This window comes from Exophiala xenobiotica (assembly GCF_000835505.1).
Source record: "Exophiala xenobiotica strain CBS 118157 unplaced genomic scaffold supercont1.5, whole genome shotgun sequence".
NCBI classification, from domain to species: domain Eukaryota; kingdom Fungi; phylum Ascomycota; class Eurotiomycetes; order Chaetothyriales; family Herpotrichiellaceae; genus Exophiala; species Exophiala xenobiotica.
This window is the reverse complement of record NW_013562490.1, coordinates 46,850-60,435: the sequence shown is the minus strand read 5'-3', so window position 1 is coordinate 60,435 and position 13,586 is coordinate 46,850. Positions and strand designations below refer to the sequence as shown.

Here is a 13,586-nt window from a genome sequence, read left to right as displayed (position 1 = left end):
TGTGATATTAGCGTCGGGATACTTGCCCAGCCTAGTATTCCCCCTCCTTGCGCTCAGTTACGAGTGACTACATATAGCGGCCAGTCTTTCCCTCTTAGATTAGTTAGTTAATCAATCTCTTCCGCCGCTACAACCACAGGTGGTAGCAACGAACCTACTTATAAGAGCGGCCGTATTCTCTTGTAAGGGCAGTTAGTAGGTCTTATACGCCCGTAACGATTCTAATTGCTTCGATCCTTTATTGTCCTCTATATCGACGACGGCCCTCGACGACGACTTTAATAACGATAGCGACCTCGATTTCAACACCTTAACGTAAGGGATTTTTACTAGAGAGGTTAGTAAAGTAGTAACGAAACTATTTATATTATATCGTAATTATATATATCTAGTTTCCAAAAAAGAAAGGGAGAGTATCGACAAGGTAGACTTTAAGGCCCTAAAATCTCTAAAATATACGATAATTAGACGTAATAGCGTAAGAAAGTTAAAGTCTCGTAGAAAAGAAGACTTTTTAACTAATAAGGATATTAGAGAAGAAAGAAGAGAACGAAATAAAGGGAGGATTTACTAGATCCCCGTTATTACGGACGGATACGCCTTAACTCTTCTTTCTTCTAGACTCTTCTATTATAGAATAAATCTTCCTTCTTCTCTAGAGGTCGACTATACCAATAATAGTAGTAGTAACGACCCTAGTAGCTAAGATAAGAACCTTATACCCGTTAATACTAATCCTTTTAGTGTATTATATAGTATTTCGCTCTTTATTTAGTCTAATAGTATTACTATTAAATAACTTAACGAAATATTATAAATATATACGTATATTAGCGAATAACGTTATAGCGTTATAAACAATACTTCTATTTTATAAGGGCTAAAGATACGCGAACTACGCGTATATAATAGCGACTATAGTAATAGTTAATTCAACGACTATATACGAGACATTACGAACTAAATTAACTTCTACGATCGACGAGGATACTAGATAAGTAAACGTAAGAAGATAGAAATAGCGTTTATCTATCTTATAGGACGTATATATCGAATATATATATTAACTTACGATTCTATACTTACTATTACTAACTACCTTACTTAGTTATACGAGACCTTTAAGGATAATAATAAGTAATCTTAACTACGTAACTAGTAATATATATATATCTAGAGCGATCGCCCTATTATAGAATATACTTAAGACTTAATTTACCTTATAGCTCGTATTTAATCGGAAAAGGCTACATTAAAGATTAAGAAGTATTTTCGCACTAGCCTTAATAATATTATCTAAATAGGAATAATAGAATACCCTAAATAGAATAACTTAGCCTTATTTAAATATATTAAGTATACTAATCGATAATAATAGATTAAGACTACTAAAGTATATATCTATAAAAGAGTAGGATAATGTAGGATAGGTCGTATCCTTACTCTCTCTAAAATATCTCGTTAAGATAATATACGAAAGCTAGTATATTTTACTATAACGTATACTATCGCGATATCTAGTAAAGATACAAAAGAATAGTGAGACTAGTGTCGAAGGAATACTACTTACTTTAGATATAGCTCTATCAACTATTAGTTCCGTAGTTATACAAAATTAATATTAATTACTTATAAAGATCTACTTTATCGAGGCTAAGAAGGTTTTAGTATACGATAACCCTAGTAGAGTAAAGAGATTAGAAAGTTTTAATCATAATAAAAAAATAAAGGAAAACTAAAGAGTTTCGAAAAGTTACGTACTATTATAGAACCTTATAACGACTAGAGAGAATTATAGATAGATAGAGGAATACTATAGATAACTAGATTAATAATCTAACAGTAGAATTAAAAGGATTCTAACTAATTCGATTAATTATATAAAATAGAATAAGTCTATACCCTTAAGATATATCTATAAAATACCATTACCTATTAATTACGAAGCATTACGAGTATAACTTAAACTTCTATACCTATATAAGTTTTAGTTAACTCGGGGGCTATAGAGTAGTACCTTTTAACTAATATTACTCGTAAACTATAGATAGAGATCGAAACTAACTCTTTACTATATTAGGTTTAAGTCGCTAATGATATATACGTCGCTAATTTAGAAAGAGCTCGCTTTACGCTCTATATCTATTAGTATTCTATGGATCTAATAGCCTATATACTCGAAATTTTAAGGTATAACCTAATTCTTAGTTTCGAATAGTTATAAATCGCTAATCCTAAAATCGATTAGCAATAAATAAGAATTTAAGTCTATAATAAATCTAAAATACTCTATATACTTTCTTTTATTAATGTAAACCTATCTAACTTAATTCGTACTAATACGGATACTACCTAACTATTAAGCCTTCGTACGACTTTTAGAGCTCTTAGAAAGAAGATAACTAGTCTCTTTCTAGGGTATATTAAAGGATTATATCCTCGTTAAGATTTTCCTATTATTTCTAAAAAACTAGTTTAGCTAACGATTACGGACTAAAATAAACTATTATATACCCTTTTAAAATAATTTAAGGGGATTTTTAAGGAAGAACTTCCTACTATCTTTCTCTTTACGCATTAAAACGATTATTATATCTCTACGAGTAATTTCGCGTCGATTAATATTAATACGTATCCTCTCTTCTTAATATATATCGCGAAGTAAAGTTAGTAAATTATATAGATACTATAATAGAGTATTATTTATAAGTCTATATCTTCGTAGAGATTCTCTATCCTATTCGTTAAAAAACTAGAAAGTAAGTAAAGGATATATATCGATTATTAAGCGTTAAACGCTATTACGGTCAAAAATAGTTATCCTTTACCTTGAATTTAGGAATGTCTTAATTTTATCGAGAATACTAAATTTCTATTAAAACTAGATCTTATATAAAAATACTACTAGATTTAGATATATCCCAATAGTCGTAAGAAAACTACGTTTAATACGTAAGAAGGAAAGTTCGAATACTACACTATACTATTTAGGCTTTATAATATACTAGTTATATTTTAGACGTTAATAAACTATATTCTATAAGAATATATTGTAAAATTTATAATTATATATCTTAATAATATACTTATCTACTTTAACGATCTTTTTAAGTATTTACGATATCTTACGAATATCTTCGAGATACTTAAAATATATTTCTTATATATTAAACCCTTAAAATATTAATTTCTTATAAAAGAACTTAAATTCTATAGCTATATAATTAGAAACGAATAGATTCGATCTCTTACGATAAAGATCAATATTATTCTTTAATAGCTAGTTCTAACTAATGTATATAAACTTCGATAATTCTTTAGTCTAGCTTTATACTATCGTAGATATATATAAAGTTTTATATATACTTACGTTCTATTATTTCTACTTTTATAGAAAGCGAATATTAAAAAAAGAAAACGTAAGTTTCGAAAAATTAAATAAAATATTATAATAAAGAATATTTTTTAATCTTTAAAATAAGCCTTTACGAATACCTTTATTTTAATATAGTTAAATATAATATAATCATTTTTTATTAAGATAGATACTAGTAAATAAACTATTAGTAAGATCTTACTTTAAGAGGATTACGACTTAAAACGACTTTATCTCATTACTTACGAAGGATAGAAGCTTACGCCTATAGAAATTAATTATTTTATTTATAAAAAAAAATTACTTACGATTAAATATACCTTAAATATATAATGTATTTATATTAAAAATAATTATTCGATTATAATCTTTATAGATTACAAAAGTTTAAAATATCTCTAAACGATACGAAACCCTACGAAACGACTTACTCGTTAGATTACTAATTTCTCTAAATATAACTTAAAAATTTACTATCGAAAAGGTTCTTTAATAGTTACTTTAGATACTATTAGTCGACGTCCTAATCTTATAAGATAAGGACCGTAGAACCTTACAACTTAATTTACTACGTTACGCGGCCTTAAAAAGAATAAATAGACTAAAGCAATAATTAAATTACTTTAAAAAGAACAATAACCATCTACGCGTATCTACTCGAAATTATACGAAAATCGATTCTTATTTACTATTAAGGATAATATACTCTATTATATTAAGAACGATATCTAAAGTCCTTACATTCCAATACCTTTTTATACGAACTTCCTCGAACGAATATATATTGAATATAAATATCTCGAATACCCTAGTATTCTTAGTATTATCTAGGGACGAGGATAGTAGTCCTCTCTTTAAGAAGATATATATATCTTTATATGTAGTTACCTATAGTATTAAGTTTCTTAATATAGCTGTCTAAAGTAAAAGAGAGAATAATTATAAACCCTTAATAAAGAAATATTATAAATCTTCGATAGATAGGCGATTAATTTAATCGATATCCTACTAAAAATACTTATAGGTAACTATTGGATTATTACGGCGATCGAATATTTTACTAGATAGCTAGTAGCTTTCGCTATACTCGATACTAAAGTTAAAATAATTGTAAAATTCCTCTATAATTATATTATAATAATTTACGAAGTACTACGCGAGATTCTCTTAGATAACGAATAAAATCTAATGAGAAAGGTAATAATCTATTATATCTCGCTATTAAAGATAAGATATCGCGTAATAATACTATACTATCCGCGAACGAACGAAAAGATCGAGAACTTCAATGGATTCCTAGGGATAATATTAATATATCTCTTTACGAACTAATCTACTATTCTATAGAATTAATATCTATCTTAAACCTTATTTACTATATAGATTAGAATCTACGTAACAACTAAAAAATCCTTATATTATCTTTTATTTAACTATTAACTAAGACTTCTTATTAACGATAATAATCCTTAATAATTAAATATCTTAAAAGATTAGGAGATAACTTTATAAAGAATTAAGATACTATAATATACTTATATATAAGCGAATCGACACTTAATCGATCGCGCTATTATAGCTAGTAAGGTTCGAAAGGAACTCGTTAAAGAGAGTTCTTTTCCTATTAATTAATGGATCTTAATTAAAGCCGAAGAACGCAATAAGTTTAAAGGACGTTAGTTCGGTCCGTATCGAGTAGTAAAGACTATACCGTTAGGAACTTATTGTCTAGTTAACTTAAAAGGTAATAAACTTAGGACATTAATTAATAGCTAGAGATTTATTTTAGCTAGATTATAAGGGGATCAAATCGAAACGCTCTAGAATTCTTCGAAAATCTAGGGAAGGTTACGTAAATAAGTTATTTAAATTGATACTGCTAGTCTAGAAGTAGCTAAACTCTTTAAAAAGAAGTAAAATAATACTTCTTCTTATAACGAGTTAGCCACTATTTCTCTTAATCTAGGTAAATGTCTAGAAGTACGTTTAGATTAAATAGAGGAGGAAAACTAAGATAAACAGAAGATTCTAACCTTATAGTTCTAGCCCTTATAGTTAGATACGATTAAAATTAATTAGGATTAAGAAAATAAGACTATATTAGAAGGAAGAGAACTAATATCTAAATCTCCTCCTAAGGTCTTAGTAGAGGATATTAAATCTAATTATTATAATCTTTTAGTTACGGACTCTTTCGATCTAAAATCTACTATTATAATTAATAATATAAAGGGCGTTAAAAGAGCGACGCCTATTCTAATATAATAAAAGGAATTAGTAGTAAATATTACTTAATACTAACGAGATATAACTCGTTATAAACTACGACCTTAATCTACGAAGAAAAAGCTAAAGGATAGAGAGTAAGAAAAGTATAAACTATAGTTATTACCGAACCTTACGATATCTTACGAATAAAAATTTTATATAATTATTTTATTACTATTTATTACGCCGTATTTCGTATAGATATACACTCTTTCTAAAAAAGAAAGAGATTACTCTACGGTAATAAATAAATACGTGCGATTATAGGCTCTTACGAACCTTTTTAGATCGTTACTAATATAGATAAGGAGTGGTCATTAATTACGCCGGCCGACGTACTATTGCGATTAGTTACGAAAGGTTTTATACGAATTATAAGTACTTACGATTTATCTTTACCCTTATCTTTACGCTCTTTTCTATAATTACTATTAGTTACGAATTAATATAAAAACTAACGGAAATTTACTTAGTACGTTTACGTAGCTTAGTAGTATTATAGTATTTTAATACGTTAATATATATAACGGAGCGGAACGAATAGTACTTACTTTAATTAAGAGAGTAGTTAACTATACGCTAACCCTAGTAATAATATATATAAGCTATTTCGTACGATTATAAATAGTTACAAAGGAATACGAAGTACTTACTACCATTAAGTTTACTAGCGACCGAATAGCAAGAGAAGAAGAGACCTTATATATTTCTATACTAGATATAGCCTATTACTATTAGTTACTAATAGATACGTAAGGAATAAAGAGGAAACTTACTAAGATTGTTAACGGTTCCGACCGATTATATATAATATACCTTAATATAATTAGTATAGTCTATTATAAGCGTTAATAAATAGTTTCGAACTAAAGGAAAGGAGTTTACTTACAATTAATTACGGACTAAATCTAGTCGGGGGTACGTCGAAATACAACGAGTTATATATTAGGATAGTTAGTAATCAACCAATCTAAGCGACGCGAGATCGCGGTAATAGTAAAGTTAGTCGATACATTATATTATATATTATTACTAGCTATTACGAATTATTGTAGATTACTATAAAAATATTAATTAAAGATTAAAGAAAGGATCTTATCGATTCGAAGCGAAAGCTCTCGAAACGATCTATAATAACTATAAATTAGTATATCTTCTTAAAATTATAGTGCAATATAAAAGGACGAGCGTAATAGTTAATTATTAGTTAGAATTTAGCGAGTCTAATTAATAAACTATACTAGTATAGTTATAGAGATACGTAAAAAGGGTCTAAGATTAACGACGATAGGGTTCGAACCCCGTAGAATCTACGCGAATCTATACGTATCGAGCTAGGAGGGATACTCTCTACGGGATATAGAGATATCTATAATATCTAACTAATTAATGGGATATTAGAGGCTAACTTAAGGGATTACTACTTATTCCTATCTCTTTTATAAGATATATCTACTCTTTTTTAGTCGTAAGAATATATAATAACTTAAGTTATTATTATATATTAAATTTATTAGTTATAAATAACGTAAATTAAGGAAACTATAAAAGAGTTAAAATAAGAACTTCTAAACCTTACGAAAGAGCTAGGGTCTAAGGGTTTCTATACCTTACGCGGCGTCGTCGCTATCGTTACGAGCTATTCTCGACCTTAATAAACTATTGCTCCCTAAAATACAATATAATAGGAAAGACGATATATCTTTTATATATTATAAAAGAGAGAGAAATAAAATAGAAGGAAAGAAGGGAAGATATAATACGTTGCGAGCCCTATAGCTTAGTAGAACAACAAGAACACGTGACTCACAGATACTCGTAAGGAAGTAGAGAAGGATGTGATATTAGCGTCGGGATACTTGCCCAGCCTAGTATTCCCCCTCCTTGCGCTCAGTTACGAGTGACTACATATAGCGGCCAGTCTTTCCCTCTTAGATTAGTTAGTTAATCAATCTCTTCCGCCGCTACAACCACACAAGGGCACGATCAGGTGAGAAATGTGTCGGATCACCCGGGTTTCATTTCTGTCCCCTATCTTACGGAAGGTTGAGTTGAACAGGTCCTCACGAAACAGCGAGCCCTTTGGTAGGGCTGCGCTTTCTCCAGGAGCCCTTGAATTATGGTCTTGCTTTTATGGTCAACACTAATGTCTGATGCATCCATGAAACTGCCTTTTACCGTGAGTAGACCTTCACAACGTGCGTCCCTATAAGTAGTTCTTTTCTCCTCGCTGGCCTTTTGGTCGCTCGATGTGGTTGAGCTGGGTGCGCCAGACTCGCTATCCGATCGCATTCGGCCAAGTGAGGCGGCAGGTTTCTTTCTCGCCAATAAATAACCCATTTCGCCACTTCCATTAAAGTATCCTCGCGACCATGAATGTGACGGCGTTCAACAAGCAAAAGAGTCAACGTCCTGAACAGATTTTCCGGGACAAGTCGTGCGCGGTCGTTTGAAAGAGGCGGAGCCTAGTTGCTGTTCTGGTTCTCGTTTCCGCTTCGGAGGCTTGGGTGGTAGAGGGGAGAAGAGCGGTGTACGGTCTCCATGGAGTCAGGATGTTTCGATCACAGAAGGGGTCTGGCCAACTACTTGGGGATCCCTGAGGTCGCTGACAGGGGATGGTAAAGGTTGCTGGCTCACTTGTTCGTCCAGCGAGGTCGGGCGGCGGGCAAAGTTGTCCGAAAAGGAAGTATACTTGCGAGTTTCACGAAAACACAAATAACTTTTCTTTCCTTGTGGCTACTTAGCCGAGCACAGTTGCGGACAAGATCTAGTATTGTGATGGTATGGAGTAAAGTGCTATGGTATGGGCAAATGACCAAAAAGGACCGTGTCAGTTCCTTGCCCTGTGACAAGTATGTTCGTTTTCGCCAGCTCACAGTACCTTCGGAAACGTCATCGTGACCAAATTGTTAAGGTGCTCTGCTATCGAAGGGGCGCGAACAAAAATAAGATGCGGGCAATGGACGTGCTGATCGTCATGGTATAAGAGCTCAACCGGCACTATTCACCACCACAGCCATACCCGAGTCAGCCTCGGCCAGCCTCAACCCATTTCGGCTGGCACATTACCAACATAGCCGATCATGGCTAACATGGCAACTGACGTCCCGCTGTCGCAGCTTTAAAGCAAAAATACCCAGATGTCCCACTGTATACACCTAGCGACGAGGGGTTCGACCAACTAGCTGCCTTGTACTGAAGGGCAACCCTTCCAGCCCGGTAGCCATCGTTCGACCTCAGACAGAGCAACAAGTGAGCTCTTTAGTCGCTTACTCCAACGAAGCAGGCATCTCCATTGCCGTCCGTGCTGGTGGCCATGACTTTCAAGGCCGCTCTGGACCACCTGGAGCCTTGGTCATCGACATGAGAGACATGAAAGAGGTTGAAATCGTTGATTAGGGACATGCTGCCATCATTGGCGGTGGTGTCTTAGCGGAGGATCTTGCGGGTGTGTTCGCAAAGACTGGACATGCTACAGCATTCGGTGCTTCGAATACCGTCGGATGGGTCGGGTGGGCGACGCATGGAGGATATGGGCCGTTTGAAGGCGTCTTTGGTCTGGGTGTAGATCAGTTGATTGGGGCACGGATGGTTGATCACGAAGGCAGAGTTCTCGACGCGGATGAGGACTTGCTCTATGGGATCAGAGGTGCGGGCAGTGCATTTGGCGTTATAGTGAGCTTGAAGATCAAGATCTACCGACTCAAAAAGGTATGTCTTAAATGAACCTACAGCGTCGTCGACAATGAGCCAACTGCAGACAACAAAAGGTCTTCGCCAGCGTGCTCATCTACCACATGGGTCCCGAAGAGTCCATGCTAGCAGACTTCCTACAACGCTACCAGGACCTCCTCGACGAAGGCATCCCCGATGCATTAAGCCTAGATGTCGGGGTTTGCAAGGTGCCCAACGCCGAAAAAGCGCTCTTCTGCTCGTTCCTTTGGGCATCAGGAGACATCGTCAAAGCAAAAGCCGCTCTCGAAAAGATGCACAATCTGGGTCCGATTTTCATGAATACCGTTGCGGAGATGACTGTGCCTGCGTGGCTTGAAGCGCAGAGCAAAGCCACGCCGCCTTACGGTGTCTTTGCGTTGGGCGGCCCTGCGAGTATCATGGTCCCAGCATTCGACCAAGAGGTAAGGAACGTGTTGGTCAAGTACACGACTAACCTTCCACCAAACCCTGCGACGTTGTGGGTGGTACACCACATCCGTGGCGCGGCACTGGCATCAAAGACTAATTCATCCTTTGCGTACCGGGAAAAGCACATCATGATCGAAATCATCGGCACTTCTGTGGTCGAAGACTTCGCCGAAGAGTCTGGTGACTGGGCTGTTTCGTTCCATGCGGATGCAAGAAGACTCAAGCAGACGTTTGAGGGTGGGTACATTGTCCTTGTTGCGAAGGGTATCGAGGCCAGGAAGTGTTTCCCAGATGGACATTGGGAGAGATTGCAGGCTTTGAAGAGGAAGATGGATCCGGAAAATTTTTTCAGATTCAACGTTGTAGGCTTGGATCGCACGTCGTAGCTAGGAGATAGAATGAGGAATGTCGACCGTGTGCTGCCAGGAGTGCATTGGCCGTAGAGCGCTAAAAACGAAACAATCAGTCCGCAGGCATGATGATTCGATCTGCCAGCCAATTCAAGCTGTAATGTAGGCGATATCCACTGGCATGACGGTTGCCTCACTCTTTCAACAGAAGCCTGAGCTTCTTTTTGTCTTCCCTAATCCACCACCTTATGGCTGCACTTCCTGTTCGACCTGTCGCCTTTGCTAGTTCAAGACAGTGATCACTCACAGTCTCGAAGCGATGTACTCCTTAACATTGGGACGCTCGGATATAGCTTTCTTTAGCGCTTTCAACGTCTCCGGCATGGCAGCCTACATAAAAAAGTCATCAGCAACCCAACATTTCAGATCACGGGGGCGCGGCGCCCTTACCGGAGTAGCTCCGACGGCTGCATCATTGTCCAAAGCCTGAAAGGCCGCAAATCCACATACGAGGCCTCACTTCCCAGAAGATAAGGATCCTGGTTTCGAGAGTAGAAGTCATCCCAAATGGAGTAGAAGTTTGGAACGACTTCGGTCTTGCAGTTGGGCACCTTTCCGGGGAGATTGGCGACCCATCAGGCCGGTAAGGGGGATTAGTCTGAGATCAAAGGATCATGATGTTGCTGGGGACTACATACCCTCCAATCGACGTAGATGTCGGAGACGGCGTCGGCCAGCCAGTTGTCGTAGCTCGAACTTCCATCGTAGTTACCGGCTGAGCGTGATAGATATCTGAGGAGCGGGATGTGCTGGATGCGTCACAACAAGTACGTAATGCCTGAACGTCAAGATCGGGGTCGTACCTGGGACAAGATATGCCCGTCCATCTCCAAGACGGGGAGCTTGCCAGCGACACTCAGACCTTTCTCCTGGTACGTCTTGCTCAGCTTCGCCCAAGTGTCATTGTAAGCATATCGCTTGTCCTCGAAGTTGATGCGGAGTTCTCGTAGGATCAAGCTGGGAGGAGTCTGATCGGCGTGGGTAGGAGAGGTGGAGGACGAAAAGCGCTACCGGACGACTTCTCCACAGCCTTTGCTGCCGAGGTCGAAGTAGTGGAGGATGACTTTCTTCGTTGGAGCCATGGTTTGTTATATGGGGGTTGCAGCCGTCTACTAACTAGGTCGTAAGATATCGAGAATGATTTGACTCGCAGCACTGTGAGAGGAAGGCTATGTTTGAAGGGCGCCGTGTCCACCGGGTATATATAGATCTTGTCGCGAGCCCATGCAAGTAATGCTTGATATCCATAACAAGATCCGAGTATAACACGTCCATCAACTCAAAATAGAGTCATGGCTGCTTTGCCGGCAAGTAAATGGGCACGTTAATGTTCGGCGCATTTGACATTGCCGCATTGTCAACATCAGGGCAACCACCGCATGAGGGATCGTTTCCGCATATTGCCGGGCGAACTAGCTGTCTGGGAAGCTGCTGACTGATGCTGCAGAGTAGCGTTGCCGAAGTATTGGGTGCTAACAGATGTGGAGGAATGAAGTTGAAGTGCTTCAGTCGAGGAAAGTGGGAAGATTCCCAAACTGCAAGAGAAATCGCAAAGCAGCATGAATTACTAAAGCAGCATCGAGAACCTTTGAGCCCTGACGTCTCTCGACTCCCCTCGCGTCCATTTCTCCCACGATCCCTGTCCGCCATTCTAAGTGACCTTCAGCACAACGCGACCAGCCTGTTCCGCCTCCAGAATCCGACGAGCGTATTTGTCCACATCACCCAGCGTTCCTTTGGTTAGAACGGGCTATCGTCTCAACATTAGCAGCATTCAAAGCAACTTCGAGCATCTGCTTAGTGTCACTTACATGCATCAGATCTCTGGCAATAAAAACCAACGCCTCATCGACGTCTTTCATGGTTCCCACCACACTTCTCACAATCTGCAACTCAGTCATCACAACAGCCGAGGGTTTCACACCGACTATGGCGGTTGCATGGTGCGGAAGCTCTACACACACCATTGTCCCTTGTGGTCGGAGAAGCGTGGGAGCCGTTTCATAAGCTTCTGGTGAAAAGGCAGTGACGACGACACCGTGTGCGTTATTCGTGGTGATCCGCTTCACGTCTGCCGCAATATCTTTGGTGGTCGAGAAGTCAATAAGACCTTAGCTCCAATGAAAAGTGTTTGGTGGCTTGGGACAAGTTGTAAAGGATTGAGTAAAAGCAGGAGCCGGGGGACGATGAGGGAGATGATAGGACGGAGAAGGCCAAGGGTTCAAAAGCAGAAGCAGAAGCAGGGAAAAAGAAGACCAGGAATCAGAAAACGGAACCAGGAATCAAAAGCGAGGAAGCAGAGCCCTGCCCATGTTCCAGCCGTCGCGATTGCCCATTTGTTATTCGTTATTCCTCCCTTAGCCAGGCGTGGCCAAGGATACCCGCTGCTGTGCACTCTACGACTTGCTTGACGACACTCCGAGCCATTTCCGCGTGTTCCAATATTTTCAAAACTCTGTCGAGTTGACACTTCCAGGCAACGGAAGAAGTGACAGCAGTGGAGGTCTAACATCCCCACTAGTCTCATTGGCGAGATACAGGGTTACAACTGAACATTACTATTAAGGATCACGACCAAAGCGCCCAGAGAGGGGTCATGCGGTCACAAGCATTTTGGGCATTAAAAAAGGCACAAACCACGCATCACCAGTTTCCGCGCCCCGCTCAGGTGTCATCGGGATGTGTGAGCATACACTCATTTCGAACGACAACACGCTGGTAACCGGCATGAATCGCAGATTACTCGCAAACGAACCTTCTCGACGCTTGAGGCTGCCCCACATCGAGGATACGGATGGATTAAGGCATTTGTCCATGAAACAAAGGAACTTGATCCCGCGCCATTACTGACCAATAAGTCCGCCATTTCTGGGGCCGACAATGGCCATAGAACTTTGGTCACGACTGCAACTACTGTGGTACTAGCTTGTAAGAGGTAGAAGTGGTGGAGTTTTCAAATTCACGGATTGGCACTGAAGATGTCGTAGACATATGAGCAGCCTTTCAGCTGCCCACGCCCGGTTATGAGATAACGCCACGGGATGTAGCACGCTTGCTAGTTGGGTGGATTGGTCAGTGCTTTGGCCCGAGCGCAAAAATTGCGCGAAAGCACCGAACCCTTTGTGTGCCAGCCTCTCTTCAGTTGCACTGCAACCCCAGACACAAAACGGGGATCAGCGTCTTTGGGACATGGTCGAGTGTCTCGGGTTAATACGCGTGTAAAGCCCGCCCAAACAAGGCACTAATAAACTAGACCACCGGCCTCCCTACTCTCCGGAGATGAATATGTTTGAACCGGTGTTGGAAGCATCTATAGAAGGACATCGCAAGTCTTGAGATAACATACGCGGCCGGCGCCACAAGAGAACAAGACAAGGGCTGTTATTGCC

At 38.5% G+C, this 13,586-nt stretch overlaps 4 protein-coding genes across 4 annotated transcripts; 1 reads left to right on the top strand and 3 right to left on the bottom strand.

Moving 5' to 3' along the window:
• Positions 1-9,232: 9,232 nt before the first annotated feature.
• On the top strand, positions 9,233-10,173 carry PV05_07711 (uncharacterized protein; the record flags this gene model as incomplete). The annotated part of the gene is made up of 2 exons (XM_013457168.1): positions 9,233-9,355; positions 9,415-10,173. 2 exons carry the CDS (start codon positions 9,233-9,235, stop codon positions 10,171-10,173), a joined length of 882 nt encoding a protein of 293 aa, XP_013312622.1.
• Positions 10,174-10,440: 267 nt separating this feature from the next.
• Positions 10,441-11,279, bottom strand: PV05_07710 (uncharacterized protein; the record flags this gene model as incomplete). Its single annotated transcript, XM_013457167.1, has 4 exons — positions 10,441-10,527; positions 10,836-10,946; positions 11,001-11,154; positions 11,209-11,279. The coding sequence occupies 4 exons, from the start codon at positions 11,277-11,279 to the stop codon at positions 10,441-10,443; spliced, it is 423 nt and encodes a 140-aa protein (XP_013312621.1).
• A 208-nt stretch (positions 11,280-11,487) lies between these two features.
• Positions 11,488-11,847, bottom strand: PV05_07709 (uncharacterized protein; the record flags this gene model as incomplete). The annotated part of the gene is made up of 1 exon (XM_013457166.1): positions 11,488-11,847. One exon carries the CDS (start codon positions 11,845-11,847, stop codon positions 11,488-11,490), a length of 360 nt encoding a protein of 119 aa, XP_013312620.1.
• A 1-nt stretch (position 11,848) lies between these two features.
• On the bottom strand, positions 11,849-12,059 carry PV05_07708 (uncharacterized protein; the record flags this gene model as incomplete). The annotated part of the gene is made up of 2 exons (XM_013457165.1): positions 11,849-11,947; positions 12,009-12,059. The coding sequence occupies 2 exons, from the start codon at positions 12,057-12,059 to the stop codon at positions 11,849-11,851; spliced, it is 150 nt and encodes a 49-aa protein (XP_013312619.1).
• Between the last annotated feature and the right edge of the window lie 1,527 nt (positions 12,060-13,586).